This window comes from Cotesia glomerata, linkage group LG6 (genome assembly GCF_020080835.1).
Source record: "Cotesia glomerata isolate CgM1 linkage group LG6, MPM_Cglom_v2.3, whole genome shotgun sequence".
Taxonomy (NCBI): Eukaryota; Metazoa; Arthropoda; class Insecta; order Hymenoptera; family Braconidae; genus Cotesia; species Cotesia glomerata.
In genome coordinates, this window is record NC_058163.1 from 24796008 (window position 1) to 24821618 (window position 25611).

At 25.8% G+C, this 25611-nt stretch overlaps 2 protein-coding genes and 1 long non-coding RNA gene across 7 annotated transcripts in view; 1 reads left to right on the forward strand and 2 right to left on the reverse strand.

Moving 5' to 3' along the window:
* Nucleotides 1-25611, forward strand: part of LOC123267302 — a 142568-nt gene that overhangs the window by 92887 nt on the left and 24070 nt on the right. Inside the window, exon 3 of the long non-coding RNA XR_006510004.1 lies at nt 15896-15941. This is a non-coding gene — a long non-coding RNA (uncharacterized LOC123267302). The remainder of the gene's footprint in view (nt 1-15895; nt 15942-25611) is intronic.
* On the reverse strand, nt 108-3753 carry LOC123267296. The gene is made up of 6 exons (XM_044731855.1): nt 3555-3753; nt 3309-3469; nt 1797-1984; nt 1482-1708; nt 546-645; nt 108-480 (listed from the first exon to the last, which is right to left on the reverse strand). Exons 1-6 carry the CDS (start codon nt 3682-3684, stop codon nt 204-206), a joined length of 1083 nt encoding a protein of 360 aa, XP_044587790.1. The 5' UTR covers nt 3685-3753; the 3' UTR covers nt 108-203.
* Nucleotides 4264-24372, reverse strand: LOC123267298. 5 transcript variants are annotated; one of them, XM_044731858.1, is made up of 7 exons: nt 24264-24372; nt 22594-22718; nt 16567-16668; nt 13325-13585; nt 11986-12177; nt 9535-9675; nt 4264-4964 (listed from the first exon to the last, which is right to left on the reverse strand). In XM_044731858.1, exons 2-7 carry the CDS (start codon nt 22687-22689, stop codon nt 4899-4901), a joined length of 858 nt encoding a protein of 285 aa, XP_044587793.1. In that variant the 5' UTR covers nt 22690-22718; nt 24264-24372; the 3' UTR covers nt 4264-4898. The 5 variants fall into 5 exon arrangements, with proteins under 5 accessions (XP_044587793.1, XP_044587792.1, XP_044587795.1 ...); XM_044731857.1 differs by having other exon boundaries at nt 24194-24344; XM_044731860.1 differs by lacking the exon at nt 24264-24372 and adding an exon at nt 23977-24177.

Here is a 25611-nt window from a genome sequence, read left to right on the forward strand (position 1 = left end):
AATAAACCTAATTAAATATTAACAAATCCTTTTATGCATCTTACAAATTTTACACCCGCTAATTTAATTTAGCTTTAGCTATGTGTATTTTAATAATAATAATTGTGTCAAATTACAATGTGATATTTCATGTTACAAAATATGCTTGTAATTAATATTTGATAACATTAAAATTGTATATTCAGGATCATGTGGTTTTATAATTAATAGTATCTATTGACGAAGATTTTCAATCCCAGGAATCCTCCATAATTCGGAGCGCCGCGATAATACCAACCGATTCCACGGAGAGCTTCAGGTGGATTAGTAACTACTTCACGTAAATCGACGTATGGAACAATGTGCTGTTGGTAGTCTAAATTAAAAGAAGTTGTATTGAAAAAAAAATAATCTTGGCATGAACGGCTGAGTATGGTGTTGTTTCCTACTAATGCCGTTGATGGCCGGATTTCCTCTAAGTTTTGAAGAATATTATTGGTTCTGAAATTATATATTTAATCTGTAGATTTTAAATCAAAGAAAGTTATGATTTAGATGTTCCATACCCTTCACATTCTATTTTTTTGATAATTGGAGGTTTTTTTCTATGGATATTAGAATTATCAGTGAGGTACCGACCGATTACTTTTTCTCCAAATTTTACACCTGTGGGAAAAAAATTATATGTGAAAATTTTGGAAATGTCTATTTTAAATTATAAGGCCATTTTATGTTATGTTTACAAAAAATAATTAATAAATTTACAGGAAAAATTTTTTTATAATCATAAAATTATATAAGAATTTTTGTCATATATAATCTTATATTGTTTTATATAATGCAATTTTCCAATGTAAAATTTAAAAATTTTTTTAATGCTATATTTATATTTTTTATATGTTAAATTTACATATTTTTTTTTTTTCGATGTAAATTTAATATATGTTACACGCGCTAAATTTTTGAAATGTAAATTTACATTTTTATAATGTAAATTTAATATTTTTTTCTTGGCAAATTTACAACTTTTTTAATGCCATATTTACATTTTTTACATATTAAATTTACATTATTTTTTCCATGTAAATTTAATAAATGTTACACGCGTTAAATTTACATTTTTGCAATGTAAAATTTACATTTTTATAATGAAAATTTAACATTTTTTTTTTGTCAAATTTACAATTTTTTTAATATCATATTTACATTTTTTACATGTTAAATTTATATTATTTTTTTAATATAAATTTAATATATGTTACATGCGTTAAATTTACATTTTTGCTATGTAAAATTTACATTTTGAAGTTGAGAATTTTTATAAAATAAAAATTGAATTTTTAAAAATATAAATTTGACAGATATCTCCTGACAAGACCAAAATTATCAATTTTAAAGATTTTTCTGTAACGCTAACAGAACTTTTTTTCCGCTTGTTAATTAGTTACAGCAACCAAGACCGACTAATTTATATTTCAAATGAGTGAATTTAAATAATTAACCTGTAACAACAGCATTTTCTGGTAGAATAAAGTCGTTCAATACAATTTTAAAACCTTCGTAGGTAAAATTGCTGTTTCTTGTAAATATTTTCGTTGAATTAACACATTTTCGTTGATAGTGCCATTTGATGGTATTCAAAATAATTCGCCCATTAATTAACTTCGCCTTTTGCACTTCAAGATATATTTTATTATCATGCCTTCGGAATCTCACTCCAGTAACAACACTACAAATATATATTTTTAATTAAATCGCGCGAAGTCAGTAAATATGGTTGTAGTTTTAAATTCTTGATAATCATTATCATTACTTACTAATTCCTTTCTATCTCAATGGTATCGACGCAAAAAGAGTCAAGTAGTTTAGATGGAGGATAGTTAAAAACGCTAAGGTGTAAATGACTCAATGCAGTTATATTTGCATCGATATCATTGTCATAAGTATGATTGCACAAACAAAAAGACTTATTATTAAAAATTTGCAACTGGCTACTTGTTGAAATCTAGAAAGAGAGTACAAAAGTCAATGAAAGAAAGTCAAAAAAATCGTGTTCCAAATCCCAAAAAAGCATATAAAAATCTTCATTTTTGCCAATTGCTTTGCAAAAAATATACTAAGCTTAAAAATAAAAAAAAAATAAAAATTCCAAAACCAAAAAGGCGTATAAATTTTTTATGTCATTTTATTTTGGCTTTAATTTATTGTGTACCTTCTCTTCATAGATTATTTTTCTTATTCTTCAGTAGTACTTTGATCTAGTTTTATTTTTAAATATTTTTATCAACACATTAAACAACAAATTTTGGGAACGTGAACAATAGCAATAAGATGTTAAATTTTGAGAAAATTTTTTTCAACATTTTGTACTAAAATTTTGATATTATTTTATCCGGCTTTTTGATTTTTACAAAATTTTTCTCAAAGCCAAAAATGCGTATGTCTTGAGTTACCTCCTTTTGAATTTAGAAATACAAAACTATTTTTTTATAATGTCAAAATTAATGAAAAAAAAAAAATTTTTTTTGCACAATTTTGGCAAAAAAAAATCTGTCTAGCTATTGTAGTACGTCTTTTCGGGATTTAGGACACGATATATGAATACACAGAAAGAAAAATTTCTTGACTGGAGAACAAAATCCTTGGCTTGAAAAAATTTTCCGGTGCCTAAAGGAAGACCGAAGTTGTATTGGCCGAAGTAAAAATTTTTCTTGAAATTCTATTCATGGTGGAAGTAATTTTTTCTTAATTCAAATTATCATAAATACTTGATACAATAAATTTTTATATTTGATCAAGATTTTTAGATACTTTAGGGGAGCAGCGCCACCTACTTCAGCTGAGAAAAAAATTTTCTCACCTTGAGAAAATTTTTCTCTTGAATATTTGATACCCATTTTATATTATTTTAGCGTGCAACTATACATATTGAATGAAAAAAAATGATGAAATATTATTTGATCTTCCCATTTGACATGTTAATCAATAAAAATATTAATGAAAATTTACTTCTATCTTTATATTTAATTTTTTGGAGCAAGAGAGAAATTTTCTCAAGACAAGAAAATTAACTTCTATCAAGAACTAAATTTTTTGGAGCTTCGAGGCTGAATTTTCTCAAAACAAGATTTTCTTGACAAATAAATTTTCTTAGATCAAGATACGTATTTCTTAAAGCAAGAAAATTAATTTCGTTGGAATAAGTGAAATTTCTTGTGTCAAAAAAAATTTTTTTTTTCGCTCAAGAAAATAATTAGGAAGAGAAATATTTTCCTGACTCAAGTGAACGTTTTTTTCTGTGTAAAAATGTATATTTTGAAAAATGTTACTTTTAACGAACAACTATGAATATTTCCTGGGCAATAATTTTTCTCAAGTGTAAAATTTGACAGCTTTTCAAGACTGCTCCGATTTTTGAAATCCTCATCAGAAAACGAGTGTTCCTCCTCAATTAAAACCGCGTATTCGTTGTTAAAATCAGCAAACATATCTTAATAATAAAAAAAATAAAATTTTTTTTAATTTTTTAAAATTAATTTTTTTTAATTCTTCAAAATTAATATTTTTTAGAATACCTCCAGTCCATAAAGATTGTGGATCTTCATTTTTCAATTCTTGCAGTCTTGATGTTACTGAAAATATATTTACTACCATAATTATGATAGAAAAAAATTTTTGGGCCGTATATACATTAGTGCGACCCATTGTTTTATTAAAGTTTGCAGTTATTTTAAATTACACTTGCACTGTAACAGTATTTCTTTGAAATGAAAGAAAAAACTTTGGAAAATATTATTTAAAACGTTTTTTACAACTTTGTTATCAAAGTATTTTTTATTACTTGTGTGAGACACTTTTCTTATTTCTGATTTGTTGGCAACAAATTGAAACACTAATTCGTGCTGAGATAAATTTAATGCACAGCCTTGTTCTAACTCATAATATTAAATTTTTTATTTGTTTAAAATTTTATTAAAATTTGTTGATCCTGAAATACTTGACCAAAAATTTTTTATTAGTTTGAATATAAAGCGAAATATCTCTAGTAAAATTTTGAGTGAAATTTTTATAAAATATTTCTGCACTAAATTAAAAAAAAAATTTTATTGGATGTTTTAATGTTAAAAAATTAAATTATTTTATTTTTAATTAAACCTAATTGCGCTTTGATTATTTTTTTATAAAAAAAATTTTATGATTTTGTGATATATATTTCTAATAGCCCAGAAATTGATTCAATAGTTAAAAACTTGGTTAAAAAAATAATAATTAATTTAAAATAAATTAAAATCCATTAAATTTCATTTTTAGTTTATTTATTTACATTAAAATTCAACCAAATAAAAAGTAACCAAAATTTTTCAATAAATTCCAAATAATGAAATTCTCTTTGAACATTATTGTACTACAAATATAATTAATAATAATCAATTATATAATAATAAAATCTAACATTAATATTAAAACAATTAAACCTTTGACTCTTAATTAAAATCGAAATAATCCGACTAAAAAAGAGACAAAAGAAAAATTCTCCAAGGCAATGGATCACACGAGCACTCCACATTATTTATAATTTATAATAATAATAATAAGTAATAAGTAACATGGAGTTTATGACGAAAAACAGTCCAAATAAGTACTTAGAGAAAAACAAACATCGAGCTTTTAGTTAATTAAATATTTACAAGTTTACAGTAATTATTTATCAACTACATTATTCCATTTACTTGAATAAATAAAAAAAAAAAACGGAATAGAATAACAATAAAATAGATTGTGATGCTGCAAATCCATTGTATTTTATTTTTGAATCACAGGAACAAAGAGCAACTACTTATTTTTTCGTTACTGCGTCGTACCTACGATTCTTTAGTTGTTTTGTTGTTTTGTTGTCTAGTTAGGCTAATTACGTTATTTCATATGATGGATGTGATTAATCGTGCTTTGAAGTTGACAATCCGTTCGCTCGTTGCAGCAAGTCTCTGAAAAAAATAAAAAAAATAAACAGTTCAACTATTGATACAAGTTTCATTGTTTCGAAAAATTAATTGTAGAATAATTTTAGTTGCATAAAATAGACAAAAACCTTCAGAGTTTATTAGCGTTGTTATGCAATACTGCGACTCACTTGTTATCAGAAATAAAATTTTATGGAACAAGTTTTTATTTTTATGTATTGCAAGATACATAAATTTGTGAATGCATAAAAGTTAAATGTCAGTAATTGAAAAAAATCAATTCATTATTTTGGAGTTGTGCCTTTGAATGGATTTATATCATTCTCACTATAATAGTAAATTTATAATGATAAATATTTAAGCTGTATTCGAAAATGCTCTATCTTTAGACACATAATTAACTAATGACCTTGTATCTTATGAACTATTGACATTTTTAAATATATAAGCTCATCCCGATGTTATTCTCATCAAGACCTTTCATTTAAGTACCCACATCAATTTTTCATATATTTATATATATTATATATATATGTATGTATATAAATATATGAAAAATTTATGTGGGTACTCAAATGAAAGGTCTTGATGAGTGTAACGTCGGGATAAACTTATATCTTTAAAAATGTCAATAATTAAGAACTGACATTGCTATCTAGTGAACTATTGACATTTTTTAAGATATAAGCTCATCCCGATGCTATACTCATCAAGACCTTTCATTTGAGTACCCACATCAATTTTTCATATATTTATATATATTATATATATAAATATATGAAAAATGCGTGTGGGTACTCAAATGAAAAGTCTTGATGAGTGTAACGTCGGGATGAACTTATATCTTTAAAAATGTCAATAATTAAGAACTGACATTGCTATCTAGTGAACTATTGACATTTTTTAAGATATAAGCTCATCCCGATGCTATACTCATCAAGACCTTTCATTTGAGTACCCACATCAATTTTTCATATATTTATATATATTATATATATAAATATATGAAAAATGCGTGTGGGTACTCAAATAAAAAGTCTTGATGAGTGTAACGTCGGGATGAACTTATATCTTTAAAAATGTCAATAATTAAGAACTGACATTGCTATCTAGTGAACTATTGACATTTTTTAAGATATAAGCTCATCGCGACGTTACACTCATCAAGACCTTTCATTTGAGTACCCACATAAATTTTTCATATATTTATATATATATACATATATATAATATATATAAATATATGAAAAATTTATGTGGGTACTCAAATGAAAGGTCTTGATGAGTGTAACGCCGCGATGAACTTATATCTTTAAAAATGTCAATAATTAAGAACTGACATTTATATCTTGTCAACTAATGACATTTTTAAAGAGATAAGCTAGTAAATTAATTTTCTCCGTGTATTATCAATTTTCATAAAATTTTCAAGTACAGAATTCAATTTGCGAAACATAATAAATGATTAACCTTTAGCAATGAAAAATGTTTAATAATATATTAGCAGCTGGTCTAGATAACTATAAATAATTAATTACGTAATAATGGCGAGTCGAATCGATGGAAAGCAAAAAATACTTAGCGACTTTCTCTATGAAATAGCCTGTCAGTTTAAGTTTTTATTTCTTTTTAGGAACTGGGGGTTTTCGCTTACGTAAAGGAGCTACTTTTGTCTTACTAAATGTATTTCAATAAATTAAATGTAATAAATAAAAGGACCTGCGGTTTGTTTAACCTTGGGTTATATATTTTTCATTCTGCATGTATATTTATATCAATTGACTGACAATCAGATTTTATTGTCTCCAAAAAAAAAAAAAAAATTGCATAAATATTTTTTTTTAATTTTTACTCTTTTTTAAATTTTACTCAAAATTTTTTTTTCCTTTAAAATTGATTTTCGATTTAAAATTTTTTCTCTTGAGTAAAATTAATTTTTTTATCAATGAACATTTTAGTTAAAAAAAAAATAATTATGATAACTAATAATTATTAATATAAAAAATAATTAACCCAATGAAAAATATAAAACATGCCATTGAAAATAATTTTGAAATACTTGGCGCAGTTTTTGCAACAAATGCACATTTAATTTCGCATCACGAATTGACTTGGAAAGCGTTCACGGTCTGACCGCTTGGTATTCCACTCAGATATTTTTATTATCTATGTTACTCTACCTTTATTATTTTATTTTATAAAACAATAAGATAGTTCAATCTCAAAAAAACAATTTTTATTAAGCAAAATAACAAGTTATGTATGCTCTAAATAATTTATAAATTGGAGTAATAAATTATTTTGTCATAGAGAATTATATATTACTAAATTTAAAATGACGCAAATTATTCACTTTCAAATCATCTTTGAATAGTTAAATATTTTTCATAACAGAATAAATTCTCCAATTAATTTTGTAACAAATTTAGCCGTATAAAATTGCAAAAGAAAGAAAAAAAAAGAACTTTCTAATAAAAAAAATTAAAAAATGTAATGTATTTTTGCGCAAAAAGAAATTGCACAATTGCAATAAGATATCAATCATGATCGATTGAATGCAAGTCAATCTTGCCGGTCGCGGCAACAGTGACTCAATTAGTCACGATACAAAAAATACAATCGATACCAATCAATTACAATCTCTTAGAACAACCGACGTTGTGTTAATATAAGTGTAAGTTTATTACCAATTGTTAGAAGTTATTATCTAATCGTAATTAACTATCTTACACTCATAAAAATGATTTCGTAAAAATAACAAAAGACGAGATTGCAGCCAAATATGTTGGAGTTACAAATTAATTTAATTACACCTGCAACAACTTTTTCTGATATGGTCATGTACTTGGAAAAAATTAAATAATTATAATTATTATTATTTTTTCATATTATAGCTACTGGCCTTGGAATGTTATTGACTAAAATCTACTTATCGTGATGGTAACTAACACCATAAGTAGATTTTAGTCAATAACATTCCACGGCTGTAGCATCTATAAAAAAAAAAAAAAAAAAAAAAAAAACAATAATAATTATAATTATTTAATTTTTTTCCGTGTATGTTCTCATATAATTTAATACATTCTGATTGTATCATTTTTTAGGTCAAGATATATATGACCATATCCAAAATTATACATATATTAGACCACAGATGGCCTTATCAGAATATATCAAGTCTGATATGGCCATATTTGCTTTTATATGACCAATTTTCATAAAATATCAGAACATATATGGTCATAAGAATTTTTTTTTACGGGTAAAAATTGATTAGTTTTTTCAACAAAACGTGAGCCAAGTTGGAATAATAAATCAATCTATAATTCCACTAAATCAATTTGATGTCTTAACAATATCCTTAGTAGAAACAAAAACCGAGTTTTTGGCCAATAACTGGCCAGTTCAACTAAACGTACAGGTTGCTGACCAGTTACTGGTTTAAATCGAACGAAAACTTGATTATTTCTAAATTATTGGGCTAGCATTACACGGAAAAAAAAACTCAAAAAATTGCAATATATAATGTAATGTGGCGCTCCGTGATGAAAATTAAAAAAATTACAGTTTCAGATTGTACCCAGAAAAAAAATGTTCTTGAATCGAGTATATAATTTTGAAGAACTTAATATTCTCGATTTAAGGAAATTTTTCTTGATTTAAGGAAATTTTTCTTGATTCAAGAGTTTTTTGTCTTGATTCAAGACAATTACCCTCTTCAAAAATATATTCCTGGTTCAAGAATTTTTCTCTTGAATCAAGTCAATTTTTTTTCAGTATACAAATTATTACAGATTTTATAAGAATTACATAGCAGAATGTAATATTTACATTTAAAGCTCTGAAAACTAACATTCAAAGTTTGAATTTAGAGAAATGTTATTTCGAACTGTAATTTTTCTAGTTTTTAATACGACGGGACACTTATTACTATTTATAATGTAATTTTTCGAGTTTTCTTTTTTCCGTGTACTTAGCTGATTTTGTTGTTATAGTATAATTTATTTATTGCCTTAACGATATCTATTTGTTGTTCACTATTTTATTTATTTTAACAAAATAATTTATCTACTTTATCAACAAAATTTGTAAGACCATGTAACTAGTTTATTTTACTGCAACAAAATATTTTTTGTTAAACCAACAAAAATATTTGTTATCCCGACTTGACAATTTATTTGCTTCAACAAACCGATTTGTTAATTCAGTTAAACTGTTTTGTTAACACGGAAAAAAACGTGCGGTAAATCCAACCACACTTGGAGTTGGATTTGAAACACATGAAAATCATCCGTAAACAAATTATAGCGTATATATATACTTTAGTCCATCCTGTAGTAAATGCTACTCCAAGTGTAGTTGGATTTACCGCATTTTCTTTTCCGTGAAGCTAACTAAATGATTCTGCTAGGTTAACAAAGCTGTTTTCTTGATATAACATATGATTTGTTATTCTTAAGTCAACATAATAATTTTTTACCACAACTTTTCTTAATATTGTTCAGTAAAAAATTTTTTTTCAGTGTATAATTTTAGTTTTTTATATATTTTATAAAAACTCAATAAAAGTATTCTATTGACCAACAACACTTACGAGAATAATGTCCTGTACAAGATTGGAAATCCCCCGATTAGCGATTACGAATAGCCTCGTAATAGGTCCGGGTACCGCTTCCTCTTCAGTTCTTACTGTCGAGCTTCCGTCACTTGGTGCCGATCCACTGCCCGCGACTAACTGTAAAATGTTATCGATTATTTAAATAAAAATCAAATGATTCGTCGAGGATGTCAGTGCCAGGAGAGGACTATTAAAGGATTTCATTTATTTATAAAAATAATTTCTAATGCCCAGACATTTAGTTGTAAGAGAAATTTATAATTATAATAATAATAATAGATTATTTCGCAACGGCGTTCCATTTTCGCCCGTTGCATCCAGTCCCCCTTGATCCTGTCGCAATTGTTTCGCAGGATCTATCACTACATGTAATGTGCTTTTAATGTCAAGCACGAGTAAAAGTCATTTACAATACTTTTAAGTGATTTGTGCATTTATTCAAACGCAACTACTCTAGAGTCTAGACTACGAAGGTACTGGGATAAAAAATTTATTTTTGTTCGATTTAATTTTTAATTTTTTTGTAGATACGCATTAATGGTTCGTCCTGGTTTGTTTTTTTTTCTTTTTAATTTTTTTTTGAGCCGACGCGTTGGTTCATGTTTTATGTTTCATGAATATGAACGTCAGGATCTTTGGCTGGACGGCGCATTGGACGGGACGCGATTGCGGGAGTGATTAATTGTTAATTATTTAATTTTTCTTTTTTCTTTTTTTTTTGTTTCTTTGTTAAAAGAAGCCTCGGTGTTAATTTTTTTTATTAAAGAGACCTTTTTTTATTAATTATTGAGTCGAATTTAAAAAAAAAATTATTTAGTAAATTATTTTATTGTAATCTTAAAAAAATATTTTTTTTTTTTTTACGCCATTGTTAATAAAAAAATTGATTATCTTTCGATACTGAAGATCTCTTTAATTTAATTTAATTACTAAACCAAATTCCGTTGGATTAATTAGACCAAGACGAACAATAAATATAATAAAAATGTTACAAAAGTGCCAGAAGGAATGGAAAAAAAAAAATACAATTTTTGTCAGACGAAAGTGCAGTGGCGCGTCAAGCATAAATGTGCTGTTAATTAGTAATTAATATTTAATAATTAATAATTAAAAAGAGCGAGTGATGTAAATCGGAATTTAAGGGAAAAAGAGGTGGAACTAGAGATTGCATTGCAGAAAAGTGATAATTGATAATAAGAATTGGGAGTTTGACCACAAAAATGTTAGCTGACAGAAAAATAGACGAAGAGAATTAAATAATATGATTTTTAATACGAAATTTTTAGTGTTAATTCATGTAAAATAGTAGTAAAATTTGTACAGTGTTGGAATAATTAGTTTTATAATTTTGTAATTATAATTAATAATCATTTAATAAATATAAATATTTTGTAAAATAATATTAGACTGTTATCAATATAAATAATTGTAAACTAGCAACCTTGCAGTCACTACGTGACTGCCGTGACTTGTAAACTATAAATAAAAAAATTTTTGCTTTGTTAAATAATTACTTTTGTTGAATTGCACTTTACTTTCTTAAATATTGACATTTTTAAAAATATAAGCTCATCCCGATGTTACACTTATCAAGAGCTTTCATTTGAGTACCCACATGCATTTTTGATATATTTTTCATATATACATGTGTATATAATATATAAAATATATGAAAAATTGATGTGGGTACTCAAATGAAAGGTCTCGATGAGTGTAATGTTGGGGTGAGCTTATATCTTTAAAAACATCATTAGTTGACAAAATAGCAATGTCAGTTCTTAATTATTGACATTTTTAAAGATATAAGCTCATCCCGATGTTACACTCATCCAGAGCTTTCATTTGAGTACCCACATGCATTTTTTATATATTTTTCATATATACATATATATATAATATACATAAATATACAAAATATATGAAAAATTGATGTGGGTACTCAAATGAAAGGTCTCGATGAGTGTAACATCGGGATGAGCTCATATCTTTAAAAATGTCAATCGTGCACAAGGTCATTTGTTAATTATTGATATTTTTAGAGATATAAGCTCATCCCGATGTTACACTCATCAAGAGCTTTCATTTGAGTACCCACATGCATTTTTGATATATTTTTCATATATACATATATATAATATATATAAATATATGAAAAATTGATGTGGGTACTCAAATGAAAGGTTTCGATGAGTGTAACATCAGAATGAGCTTATTTATTTAAAAATGTCAATATTTCACAAGATATAAGCTCATTTCTTAATTATCTAAATTAAAAATACCCTACAATAACTAGATGATCATTTTTACTATTTAATTCTCTCCGTGTAGAAATTAAGAATAAGTAATTAACAGAAAATAAGTAGCATATATAGTACAGTATAGTGGATTATATTTAATTAGTTGTGGTTGTCGGAAGGAATGGCGTACCGATGGTTGCGTGGCAGTTCCGGGCGCAGGGGCGGCTGCGGGGGTGGCGGGGGCTGCGGGGGCGGCACTTGCTGCGGTTGTAGGGGACGGTGCTAGATCTCGCGATGCGCTTAGACCTAGACCGAGGCTTTGTGTGCCCGCTACCACGCGGTAAACCGTCCCTGCCGCTCTTGCCGCCCCGTCGGCTGCTTGCTAGGACACACACCAGTCGTTTTTATTTTTATTTCTATTTTTTATCATTTCTTCTGTCTCTATTTTATTTTATTTTAGCTCAACACTATTTTTTTTTCATTTTTTATATATTTTTTATTTTCATAAATTCTTCCCTTGTTTAAAGGTACCGTAACTCGCTGCAAATAATCGGTTAGTAGAAAAAGCCTTTTCGATATTTTTTCGAAATTTCCGTCAAATTTATGAAAGGGTTTTTTTTTTTCTCAGGAGAATTTTGTTTAATAGTCGACAAAAATTTAAGTTAAAAGTCAAAATTATTCTTCTAATTTTTAGTAGTTAATTTTTTTTATCGACAAAAGAAAAAATAATTGATCAAAAAAATGTAATTAAGTTTTTTTTTCAATTTTCATTAATTTTAATATTAGTTTTTTTAGAAATTATTAAGACAATATTTTTATAATTTTGAATAAAAAATTATTAAAATTGAAAAATATAATTTAAATTTACAAAAACAATATTTGATTTTAGAAAAATATTATAAAGCCAGAATTTTATTAAAAAAATTGTTAGGTTAAATAAATGTTTTTTTTTTTTTTTAAATAATTAAATTATTGAATAAGAAAATTTTTTTTCTTATTTTTTAGTTTTATTTATGGATTTAATTTTATGAATAAAATTTTTTTAATTAATTTAAATTAAATATCTTGAAACAAAAGTGAAATTTTTAATATTAAATTTTTTTTTTAATCAAGTAATTTTTCTTTTAGCGGATGAATAAATATTCCATTATATTTTTTACTAGTTTAAATTTTTATAAAAATCTCTATAAAATTGAAAATTTTTCTTAAAATTCCTTAACCATTCAATTTCAGAATCTATAATAAATTTTTTAAGCCATTTCTTACGTCTCCGAGTTTTGTAATAGTGAAAGTAGGGTTTTTTCGGTAACCTCGAAACTTGTGGTCGTTAAAAATAAAAAACTCCAAAAAAAAATACCGAAAGTTTCATATTAATAAAATAGAATTATAATGTGAATAATTTTCTCTTTAATTAAATTTCAATCTAATTAAATCTTGCGGTGATATTTTTTATCGACCATTAAACGAAATTTCCCAAAAAATTTTTAATTAATTCCAATTAAAAAAAAACCAAGACTAGAAAAACTTACTCGAATAATGTCAAAGAGAAAATTTCCTGATCCGCCTCCACTACCTCCCGCGGCTCCACTACCTCCGAAGCCAAAGCTGAGGAACCTCTTGTTCCTGTTCTCGTCCTCCGGGACCTCGATTTCCTCCAGCGGCGGCAAATCGCCGCTGTCGGTAGTGGCTTCCAGATTGTCCTGGTCCGCGAACTGGACCTTCACCTCGTTGTGATTCGACTCCGCTACGCTTGAGTCTTGTACTTGCTTCTCCGCTTCGCGAGTCGTCTCCTAGAATCAGTGAATCTTTCTTTAACCTCGTGACCCAAAAAAACACCAGACAAATTCATTTGTAATTATGTAAAAAATTTTTAATGGATACAAAAATTTTCTAATTTTTATTTTTCAAATAAATTTGTCTGAATAGTTTCATTTTTATTAGTATCAATAAATAAAATGATTATTGACAAATAGATTTCAAGGTAAATCCGGTCAATGCGGAGTTGAAGAAACGGAGCCTTGAAAAAAAAAAAGACAACATAAAATAATATGATATGTAGAAGAATTTTCATAAAATCGTCCTATGATTTTTTGGGTTTTTTTTTTTTTTTTTAATTGCAACGGTTATTATTATTATTATTATTTTAATTAAAAAAAATTTTTTTTAATCAATTAATTGCTATTTTTACATAAAAAAGTGGTTTTAATGGCTTATAGTGAGAATTTTTAAAGCCTTTAAGAAGGGACAAACAAGATAATTCTTGAAAAAATCAATTTTTTAACTCAATTTATTTTTTAATTTCCTTATCTGTCTAATTTAAAATTATGAATTAAAAATTGTAGCTTAATATTGTTTTGTTTAATTATAATTAATTTTTTTCGGCTGGCAGTTGGAGAAATTTTCTGTCCTTTGGTTCTTTTTTATGATTCACTTATTGGAACGAAAGAGAAGAAAGAAATAATATCCGCGGAAAAATTTAAACGAGCTCTTTAAAATTTAATTGTAAAAAGTTTGGAAAATCCAAAAGTGCACGCCTCATAATCTTATTTTCCATAATAAAATTGATTGAAATAAAATAAAAATACTTTTAAATCTTTCGCGCCATTGTCCACCCAAAAAAGAAAGGTACTACTTATGTATTGTAAACGAACCTTATTTACATAGATATAGATATACAAACGGTTAGTGGATTTTTAGTTTATTGCTAATTATAAATAAATCACATTGAATTAGACCGTGATCTTCGAAAGGACTTAGTTTTAAATCATACTGAAGCGTATAAAAAATAAATGGACTTGATCAGTTAAGTTTTTCGGGAGTTATCGTGACCACGCCAGTTTTCATGCATACATTTGACAGCCGGACGTCCACGGAATAATTTTTTTAAACATTTTTTTTATTTATTTAAAAAGCAAAATGTCTTTTAAAAATGTCATGTGTTGAAACTAGTGTTTTTTCATTACATTTATATGTAAATATTGTTCTACAAGTGCGATAGAAAATAAATAGAGACAATTTTAGTTCAAGAAATCGCTTGATTTTTGTAAGGCGAGTGTAGAGCACAACCTCATTCACTTCGCTTATGAGGCGTGCAATAAAATTAATTTATTTGAAATCAATTTATTATTATTAAAATTTTTTTTCTATCGTCGTTTATTAATAAATTGTTAAAAAATTGAAAATAATATTAAAGTTATTCATAAAAATTTGTTGAATATTATTTCTTTATTTTGATGAATTTTGCCTACTTCCATTGAACTCAATAATAAAATTAATAATAATAATAGCAATAATAATAATAATAATAATAATAATAATATACTAGTTTTTTAAATGGTGATATGGCATATGTATGTAATATTCGTGTGGTGGACGGCATTAGAAAGTAGAAAATAGTAAGAAGGTCAACATAATAATAATAAGAAACTAAATCATTAATAATTGTATGATTAATGATTAATGGTTATTATATGATCTATTTGTATCTGATTCTGATCGAATGTGTGTCAGCGATGATGGACAGAACAGAAGAATCATGATGATAATTTGATAATTTATGTCACTGAAGATTCAAAATTGGACCTTCTGGTGTTTTCTGGGGCTCACTGCTCTTAGTGTTGGCCGCGTCCGATTCGGAACTTATCTCGTTAGCCTTATCAGTCTCAGTGTCCTCCTCGAGCAACTCCTCGTCGTCGAAGGGCGAGGCCGCGGTCACTAGGGAGCCGTCCTCGTCGCTCCTCGAGCTGTCTTCCGGGGACTTATTCTGGTCCCCGTTATTCAAAGTTGTGCGCAACACTGTCGGGCCCAGTATTTTGATCACTTCGGACACTATCGAGTTGACTTTTGTTTCAATCATCTATTCCAAAAATTTATTTATTTTTTTGTATTTTATTTATTTTTTTTTTTATTTGATTTGAATTTTGATGAAATTTTAAATGAAGATTTTGAGTTAAATATTGAATTAAATTCTCTAAAAAAAAGACTTTTATAAATTTTTACGTATCTCTTACCCTTAAGGCGTCAATTCGATTTTAAATCCAAGTTTTAAAGATTTTTGCTAAGAAATAATTTTTAAATTTAATTAAAAATTTTTTTTTCAGTTTCTTCAAGATGCCCTCTTCATCCCAGGCTCATTTTTTCGAAGTGGTAAGTAGTATAAAATTTTGTTCAATTTTTAAAATAATTTTATTCGATGAAAATTTAATAAATTTTTCAATAATTTCGCGCTGTAAAATAATTTCTTTGTCATAAAAATGACATAAAAAATTAGAGTGTATAAACAAATAACAATAGTAAAATGCTTATTCGACGTAAAAATAATTACCGACGTGACAAAAAAATAAAAAAAGGTATAAAAGACACTTCTGAAGTAAACTTACAACAAACTGGACAATTTTATTGTTTATTTTATTACCGATTAAAGAAGTAGTGTAGGTACTCTCTCAACTTTGCTTTTTTTATAAATTTACTCGGTGTAAACCGTACGCGTTTCGTCACGCTTTTTTGATCTAAGAGATCAGAGAGGGTAAAAAAACCGGAAATACATGCTACTAAAGATGTAAGAGCGGCCTTTTTGTTTCCTGTGTGTGCCAGTATCGCCTGGTTATTATTATAAATTAATTCACATGTGGATCTTGTGTTTGAATAAAATATTACTGTATAATTTTTTTATTGAAGATTTGTGGTTACATATGCTCATAATTTTTCGATAAAAAATTATTAATATTGATGAAAAATTACATAAGAAAATGAAGAGGTGATTATTACATACCTTGGTTATACTAGGAAAAAATTGTCGTAAAATACCAATAGTTCTTTTGCCCCTTGCGGCTGGATCCTCGTTACTTTCCTTAACCATAACTCGTTCCAGCATCTAAAATATAAAAAATAATATTATGTTTTATGAAAAAAATTTTTTTAATTTATGATTAATGATCACGACAAAATCAGGCTGTGTATAAGAGTAATATAATTTTTTATTTTTTTTTAGTTGATTAAATTAAAATCAATGTTAGATAAGTTCTTTTCAAGAACATTGAAAAAAAAGTCTGGCATAATTTCAAAAAAATCTAGTAAATTAAAATTATTATTTTTGTCTAAAAATATAATTGTTTTAAATTTACATTTTTAGAAATGTAATTATTAAATTCTAAATATTGCACAGTAAAAAATTTTGCGTCGATTCGTCAAAAAACTTAGTGTTAAAAACTTTTGCGTTAGATAACACTTTTATGTGTAAATTTAACATTTATTTTGTTAAATCAACACAAAAAAGTGTTAAATATTTAACATAAAAATTTTTAACACTAAATTTTTTGACGCAATGAAAATGTAAATTTAGCATGAGAAAAAAATGTTGAATTTACAGAAAAAAATTGTAAATTCATCTTTAAAAAATTTTACATTGAAAAATGCGTTGTCCAAAACTGTATAAAACAATTTATGACCCTAAGTTTTATATAATTTTATACATTCAATTATAAAAATTTTTTAATTCTGATTTTATTATTTTTAAAAACTCATTTTTGTGAATTTAACCATTTTTTTTATTTTTTAGTTTACAATTATTTTACAATGTAAATTTGACATAATCATAACTATAAATTTAACAGTACTTTTTTGTAAATATAACATAAAATTTTCCATACATTTTTCTTCTCTAAAAGCGAAAAAAATTATTTTTATTTAAGAACTAAGTATTTTAAAATTAACTCTCTAGTAGGGAGATGATTCAGCGATCATGCGCCCTCTGTTGGAAATTTTAAACACTACACTGATAGAATTTGTTTATAGTTAAAAATATTTGTTAATATTGAAAAAATCATTTATTAGAGACGACTTTTTAGACCTTAACAAATATTTCTTAGTATTTAAAAAGATTTATTAATATTTAATAAATGAATATCTGATTTATTAAATACAAACAAATCATAATAAATACTAAGAAATATTTGTTTAATACTAAAAAGTGGTCTCTAATAATTGATTTGTTAACTATTGCCAAATATTTTTTAATAGAAATAAATCCTTCGATCAGTGTACTTTTGGTCGAAAAAATAATTATGGACATATCAAGCCATATATGGCGACAGAAAATTTTTTTACGTAATTATGTAACTAAACTATCACCAATTAGATAGACTAGTTAGTTCTCGAGAATTGTTTTCTCTAATCTGAAGTGTAACTAACAATCTATCACGCGAATCCTATCAATCGATAATCCACAACTTATTTGATTACATTTCCGGAACTTGAAAGCAAACTATTCAACCAAAAAAATGATCGTGATCGATAAACCAAGTGGAGCAGATTATGACCACGGAAGCTTTTAAATAACAATAACAATAAGCATAAAAGTATCAATAATAGATACAATCCAGATAAAATATTCAAACAATTCGTCCCTAATTCCTCGACTGGAAATAAACACTCAGCACTTTTGACTTTCTCGAGTGAATTTAACCCGGAAGTTCCGTTGATATATACATGATTATACTTCAATTAAATCAGTAACAATCCCACATATTTTATAGCCGTTGATAGCTCATACCTGATATCAATACAATTATAATTCATATCCACTTTGATCAGCGATTACCGATCGCGAATCGCAAGCTTAATGTATTCAAATAAAGGGTGTATTACTCATATGCTAATTTTATTTCGCAATAAAATTTCTCCTACAACTTTGATGTAATTCGTCTTATCTTTAAATTCTCACATATTTTTTTTAAATTATTATTATCACCGGTGTTGTTGTTGTTGGTGGCGTTGTTACTTATTTTTGATATCCCACATCCCGCAAAAGAGAGAGGCTGGTCCTGTCCAAGAAATTGCTCAATTCACGGTTTACTTTCATTTTAAATTATTTCATGGTAACAGCCCTTCGAAAATTAGAGCACATTCTCTTCCAAAAACATTTTTTAATTGAGTTATTATGTAACTTGTTTACGTTCATTTACATTTATAAGGTCTTATTATATATGTAATATGACAGTGAATTATGTAAATATACAATTTATGATGTTTTTGAATCAATTCATGAAATTTCACTGAATAAAATAAAAAATATTTGATTTTTCTATATGATTCTCATTTATAATTTCTACGTATGATTTTTCATTTGATTCTCATGTATAATTCTTACATAATATCTTCACAAATAATTTCCGTATGTGACTTTTACACAGAAAAAAAGGTTCACTTGAGTAAAGAAAATATTTTTCTTCCTAATTATTTTCTTGAGCAAAAAAAAATTTTTTTTGACACAAGAAATTTCACTTATTCCAACAAAATTAATTTTCTTGCTTTAAGAAATACGTATCTTGGTCTAAGAAAATTTATTTGTCAAGAAAATCTTGTTTTGAGAAAATTCAGCCTCGAAGCTCCAAAAAATTTAGTTCTTGATAGAAGTTAATTTTCTTGTCTTGAGAAAATTTTTCTCTTGCTCCAAAAAATTAAATATAAAGATAGAAGTAAATTTTCATTAATATTTTTATTGATTAACATGTCAAATGGCAAGATCAAATAATATTTCATCATTTTTTTTCATTCAATATGTATAATTGCACGCTAAAATAATATAAAATGGGTATCAAATATTCAAGAGAAAAATTTTCTCAAGGTGAGAAAATTTTTTTCTCAGCTGAAGTAGGTGGCGCTGCTTCCCTAAAGTATCTAAAAATCTTGATCAAATATAAAAATTTAATGTATCAAGTATTTATGATAATTTGAATTAAGAAAAAATTACTTCCACCAAGAATAGAATTTCAAGAAAAATTTTTACTTCGGCCAACACAACTTCGGTCTTCCTTCGGGCACTCGAAAATTTTCTTGAGCCAAGAATTTTGTTCTCCTATCAAGAAATTTTTCTTTCTGGTTAATATTTTCATTTAGGTTACTGAATAATGATCTAAAAAATTTTTAAAAGTTGTTGACAATTTGCTAATTAGAACTTCAATATAATTTTTGTATCCGTCTTTCACATATGATTACAAAGAATCATAAAAAAATTTTCATAATCATAATTGCAAAAAAAGAGTTATTGAAAAAAAGTCATCTTTCACTGAGAAAAAAAAAATTACAAGCAATATATTTCTATATTTCGATGGTCGATTTATCGAAAATTGAAAAATACAGTAAATTAGTGAGTAGAGATAGAGATGGTTAGTACTTTCCATTGGGCATCGATCGAGCGAAGAAAGTGTCCAGTTGGCAGGCAACAGTTTTAAAGTGAAAGTGCAAAGTCAAACTACTACTGATAAATATGATCCCACTCATCTTGTATTTTGTGTTTTTACTTTTATTGCGTTGGTGTGTATCAGTAATACAAAATAGTTAATCTTGGTATGGTATTCTATATACTATATACCCACGGATATACCTTAATGTTGTGTTTGTGTTAACCCAAACAAGAACGGGAGACAAAACGATGATTATATTAAATCGGGAGATTTAAATACTCGCTGTGAAGGCCGGGAATTATCGTCGCGGTGTAATTCGCACAGCTTTTATGCAATATGCAACACAAGCTCGCTCCATGCGGATCTGGGAATAAATACTTCCGTCATTAACCGAGTTCGAGTTGAGTCATCGTATTTTTATTCTTCATACGCCATTTATTTTGTTACTTATGTTTGTTTTTGCAGGACGAGAGATTATTTATTTATGTTTTATTATAAGAGACGGATCATTGTGTGTTTAGTTTTTTATTTAATGAAAAATGATTGGTTAATTGAGCTGTTTATGTACTTTGTGATAATTACTAAATTAAAAATACATTATAAATAATTTGTAAGAAAAATTTAAGAAATTTTTCAAACAGAAATTTAAAAAATTTTTCAATTATTATTTTGATAAAATATAATTAAACAATTCAAAAATGAATTTTGAGTAATAATTTGTAACAATAATAATCATATGTAATCATTTTCGTATTGATAAAAAGTATAAGTATTTACTACACCGAAAAAAAAAAAAAAAAATAACTTCATTCAAGAAAAATTTTCTTCAACTAAGAGACCTTGCATGAAAAAAGCCGATTATATTGCTTTGTAAATTTTTTTTCTTGGTTTTTAAATTCTTGCTTCAAAATCTGTTCATACTTAGTTCAAAATTTTATTTAATAATAATCAGGATTTAATATGAGTACACAGAAAAAAAAATTCTTGACTGCAGGGTAAATTTCCTTAGCAGAAGAAAATATTAAGGAAGATTGAAAATTTCTTGAATTAAGTCAAAGTTTTTTGAGTCAAAAATAGCTCCAAAATAACTTTTGTCTTCCTTAAAATTTTTTTGGTGCAAGAACTTATTTTTTTCTGGCTAGAAAAATTCTTAAACTAAAAAATTTCTGTTGGCTTAAGTAAATTTCAAAATTATTTTCTTGGTTAAAAAATTTTCATCTTGATTCAAAAATTTTTTTTCAGTATATTGTAAAAATTCACTAATTTATAACTAAAAATATATACACTAAAAAAAATTAACTTGAATTAAGAGAAAAATTCTTGAATTAAATAAAATTTACTTAAACCAAGAAAAATTTCTTAGTTGAAGAATTTTTTTATTTAAATCAAGAAGATGATATTCTTCAAAATTATTTACTAGATTCGAGTAAATTTTTTTTTTCTGTATATCGATATATTTTTGAACCACGTAAAATAATAACCTGATTGAAAAAATTTAGTATTTTTCAAAGAATTCGGTATTATCTTGAATAAATTTTACCGGCTTCAGACCAAAAAAAAATACTTGGGTCTAATAAATGTCCCTTGTTTTAAAAACAATAAAATACTTGGTCGGCGGCTAAAATTCTTGAATTGAAATTTTTTTAATCTCTATCTAAGAGTTATAATTTATTAATTAAAGTGTAATCTTTTCTTTAATTAAAAGGTGTAATTATTTTGAAACAAGACTAAAACATTGATTAAAATTTTTTTTTATGCAAAATTAGTATCCAAGAATAATTTAAAAAATGAATACTTAAAAAGTGATAAATTCAAACTTGAAATTAAAATGACTTATTACAACTCCCGTATGAATAAATGGAATAGTACTAGTCCAGAAAAAAAAAATAATATAAAATTTATAAGCAGAAACCAGTCGAGTGTATGAAATCAACAGAAAGGGAAAATACTCAACTCAACACAACTCGCCAGAGTAAAGAGACGAAACATTAAGATAACCCCTACTATGTACTCATTGCACGTGAAATGGTACGTGAGCATACGCTAACTACTTTCCACATGAGAGTGTCCGAAGGAATGCGTCTTGGATTTTGTTTTAACTCGCTAAATTCCCTACGTTTTATAATCAAAAATGCAACAAGTGGGTTTCATCCTCGCCCACCTTATGGTTAATTTCGAATGTGTAACACCGAGAGTGTAAACACAAATATAAATCAATAAGTGTAATCTGGTTGGATAAAATATTATACAATACATATTTATAATTATGCGGTGCGGTGTTGAGTAACCGAAAAATTAACCAAAAAAGTAACCAACATTTTCACTCCTTTCAAAATTATTTATAAATTAATCGAATACTGTATTCGATTGGGCACAAGGCTTTGTAATAAAAACCAACCGGACTAATGAATAATAATTATTTATAAAATCGAATTATAATAAAATAAATTGATAAACTAGTTAGTTATGAATAAATTAGTGGTACTCTGAAAGGAACAGACATCTGACAATTTTTTAATAATTTTGCTTGCACTAATTAATTTTTTTAATAAAATCAAAAATTGGTTAGATGTTTGCTGAGTTCATTAAGATATTATTGTAAATTTTGGAGTTACCTTTGAGCGAAACCGAGTTTCGGAAGCAGGAAAAGAGTTGACTAGAGCGATTAAGCACATCGCAATCACAATTGCTGTTATCGGTGCAAACCTCATGGTTTCTGGGTAGTTTTAAAAATATTACTCTGAAATTAATTAAATTTGGTCATTTATTAACACAGTACCCCGATGAAAAAAAAAATATATATTTCAAAATATATAAAAAATATGTGTAGTAAATATATTTTTGATAACTAGTTTTTGGCCGATTTTCATATATATTTTATATATTTTAGATATTTTAAAATACATATTTTGAATATACCTAAATATATTTGTAATATATAAAATATATATGAAAATCCGCCAAAATTTAGTTATTAAAAATATATTTTCTATACATAATTCATATATATTTATATATTTTTTATAGATTTTAAAATATATTTTTTTTTTCATGGAGGTAAAAAATTTTGCGTCAAAAAACTTAGTGTTAAAATTTTTTCGGATTAATAATTGACACTTAAAGTGTAAATTTAACATTTATTCTGTTAAATCAACACAAAATATTGTTAAATATTGAACTTAAAAATTTTTAACACAAAATTTTTTAACGCAATATTTTTTATACTGAGAAAAAAATTTTTTTAATTTAACAGAAATAATTTTGAACCAAAAAAATTAATTTTTAAGAATTTGATAATTTTTTATAGAAAATTTCTTGAAAATAAAAAATTTTTTTTAACTCAAATTTTATTTTATAAAATAATTTTTTATTTCGATCCAAAATAAAAAAATTTTTTTGGTTCAAAATTTTTTCTCTAGAATCAAATTAATTTTATTTTTCATTGTAGAAATTTTAGTTATTGGAATTTTAAATTGATAATAAATTAATTAGATTAAAAAAATCTTAAATTGAAAAATTTAAAGAATTGAATAATATTTTATTGAATAGAAAACTTATAAAATTTATTTCAATAAAAAATTTGCCTGTCTACTTAAAAATTTTTTTTCTCATTAATCAAATAAATTTTTTTATTATTGTATTTATGAAATTTAAATTTAAATTTAAATGGTTATGCAACGGAGAAGAAGATTAAAAGAGAAATGATAATATCAAGCTAACGATTACTGATTAACAAAATGAAATATTGTACGTCAACACCAAACCGGAAATATATTTCGAAGATGGATAATAGAATAGAAGTAACGGAGAAAGAGGAAAAGGTTCACCTTTCTCGAGCACGATATCACGAAAGACTCACTTTCGTTCGAATAAAACGAAAGTTTAACTTATACTGTTAATTTTATAAGTGCGTTGTATTTATTATTTATTTACGATCTATCTTACTATTATTTATAATTTATAATTTATTGTAATTTTATCCAAATATTGTCCTTTACTTCTTATCCTTAATTTATTTTTATTCGCAGTACAGGTTAATCACCCGGGTAACAAACTTAATTAACATTCAACGGGGATGGGACTCCGAGGACACCGCTACACTCAGGACATACTGATTTTTTTTTTTAATTTTTTTTTTTTTTTTTTAATGAAATGAATTTAATTAAAATAAATTTAATTTAAAGCTCTAGAGATTTTTCACTTGTTAACACTCACTGTAAAAATAAAAAATCACACACTTTTATCTTCTGCGGGGGTTGTGTTTGACTAAATAAAATAAACTCACCACATGGAATTTAAATGTTAATTTTAATTAAGTAACTTTAGTGGAGCTCGCACGGCTCACCGTGATTGTCTGAGTGCTCTCGGTTAGAGAACGGCTTTTATTACTAGCCACCACCATCGGGAACTTTGTACCAAACTCACTCCCAAATATTCTTGTTATGTGTCATTTAAGTATTATTTTATTTTTTTTTTCTTTTATTAATTAGGTGGAGTTGGAATTAATTTATTTTGGAGAAAATAATGAAGTCGCTTTTTAAAATTTATCAACTTCATTTTTTTTTGGTAAATTACTTTGAAATTTCGGTTAATTAATCTTTGATAAATTTAGGACTTTCTATATTTTGTTATGAAGTGATGATTTTTTTTTTTTTTTTTTATTTAATGACTGAAATTTCGTCGAGTTGTCGGTAAAGAAATTTATTTTCTATCTTTTTTTTTAAATATAAAATTTTTTATATTTACAAAAATTTTGAGGAAGTTCAATTTGCAATTTTTAGGATATCTAATAAATTAATATTGCATTAAAAAAAGTCAAAGTAAGAATTTAAAAATAAAGAAAATTTAATACAAAAAATTTTTCTTTTAGATCGAGAAAATTTCTTCTAAAACAACTTTAATCTTCTTTAAAATTTTTTTTCAGTGAAGAAATCCATAAATTTTTTACATTGAAATTTTTTATCAAAGATTATCGGTCGAAATAAAATTTTTATTAACATTAAAAGCTTTAAAATTTATTCTTAAAAATTTTTACTATAATCTATATTATTAAGAGAATAAGCAAAATTTTATGATGATAGTCAATTTATGATGATAAGTATTTAGGCTGCATTCGAAAATGCTCTATCTTTAGATACATAATTAAGAAATGACCCTGTATTTCGTAAACTATTGACATTTTTAAAGATATAAGCTCATCCCGATGTTACATTCATCGAGACCTTTCATTTGAGTACCCACATCAATTTTTCATATATATATATATATATATATATATATATATATATATATATATATATATATATATATATATATATATATATATATATATATATATATATGTATATATGAAAAATATATCAAAAATGCATGTGGGTACTCAAATGAAAGCTCTTGATGAGTGTAACATCGGGATGAGCTTATATCTTATAAATATATGTTATATACATGTATATATGAAAAATATATGAAAAATTGATGTGGGTACTCAAATGAAAACTCTTGATGAGTGTAATATCGAGATGAGCTTATATCTTTAAAAATGTCAATAATTAACAACTGACATTGCTATCTTGTCAAGTGTTGACATTTTTAATAATATAAGCTCACCCCGACGTTACACTCATCGAGAC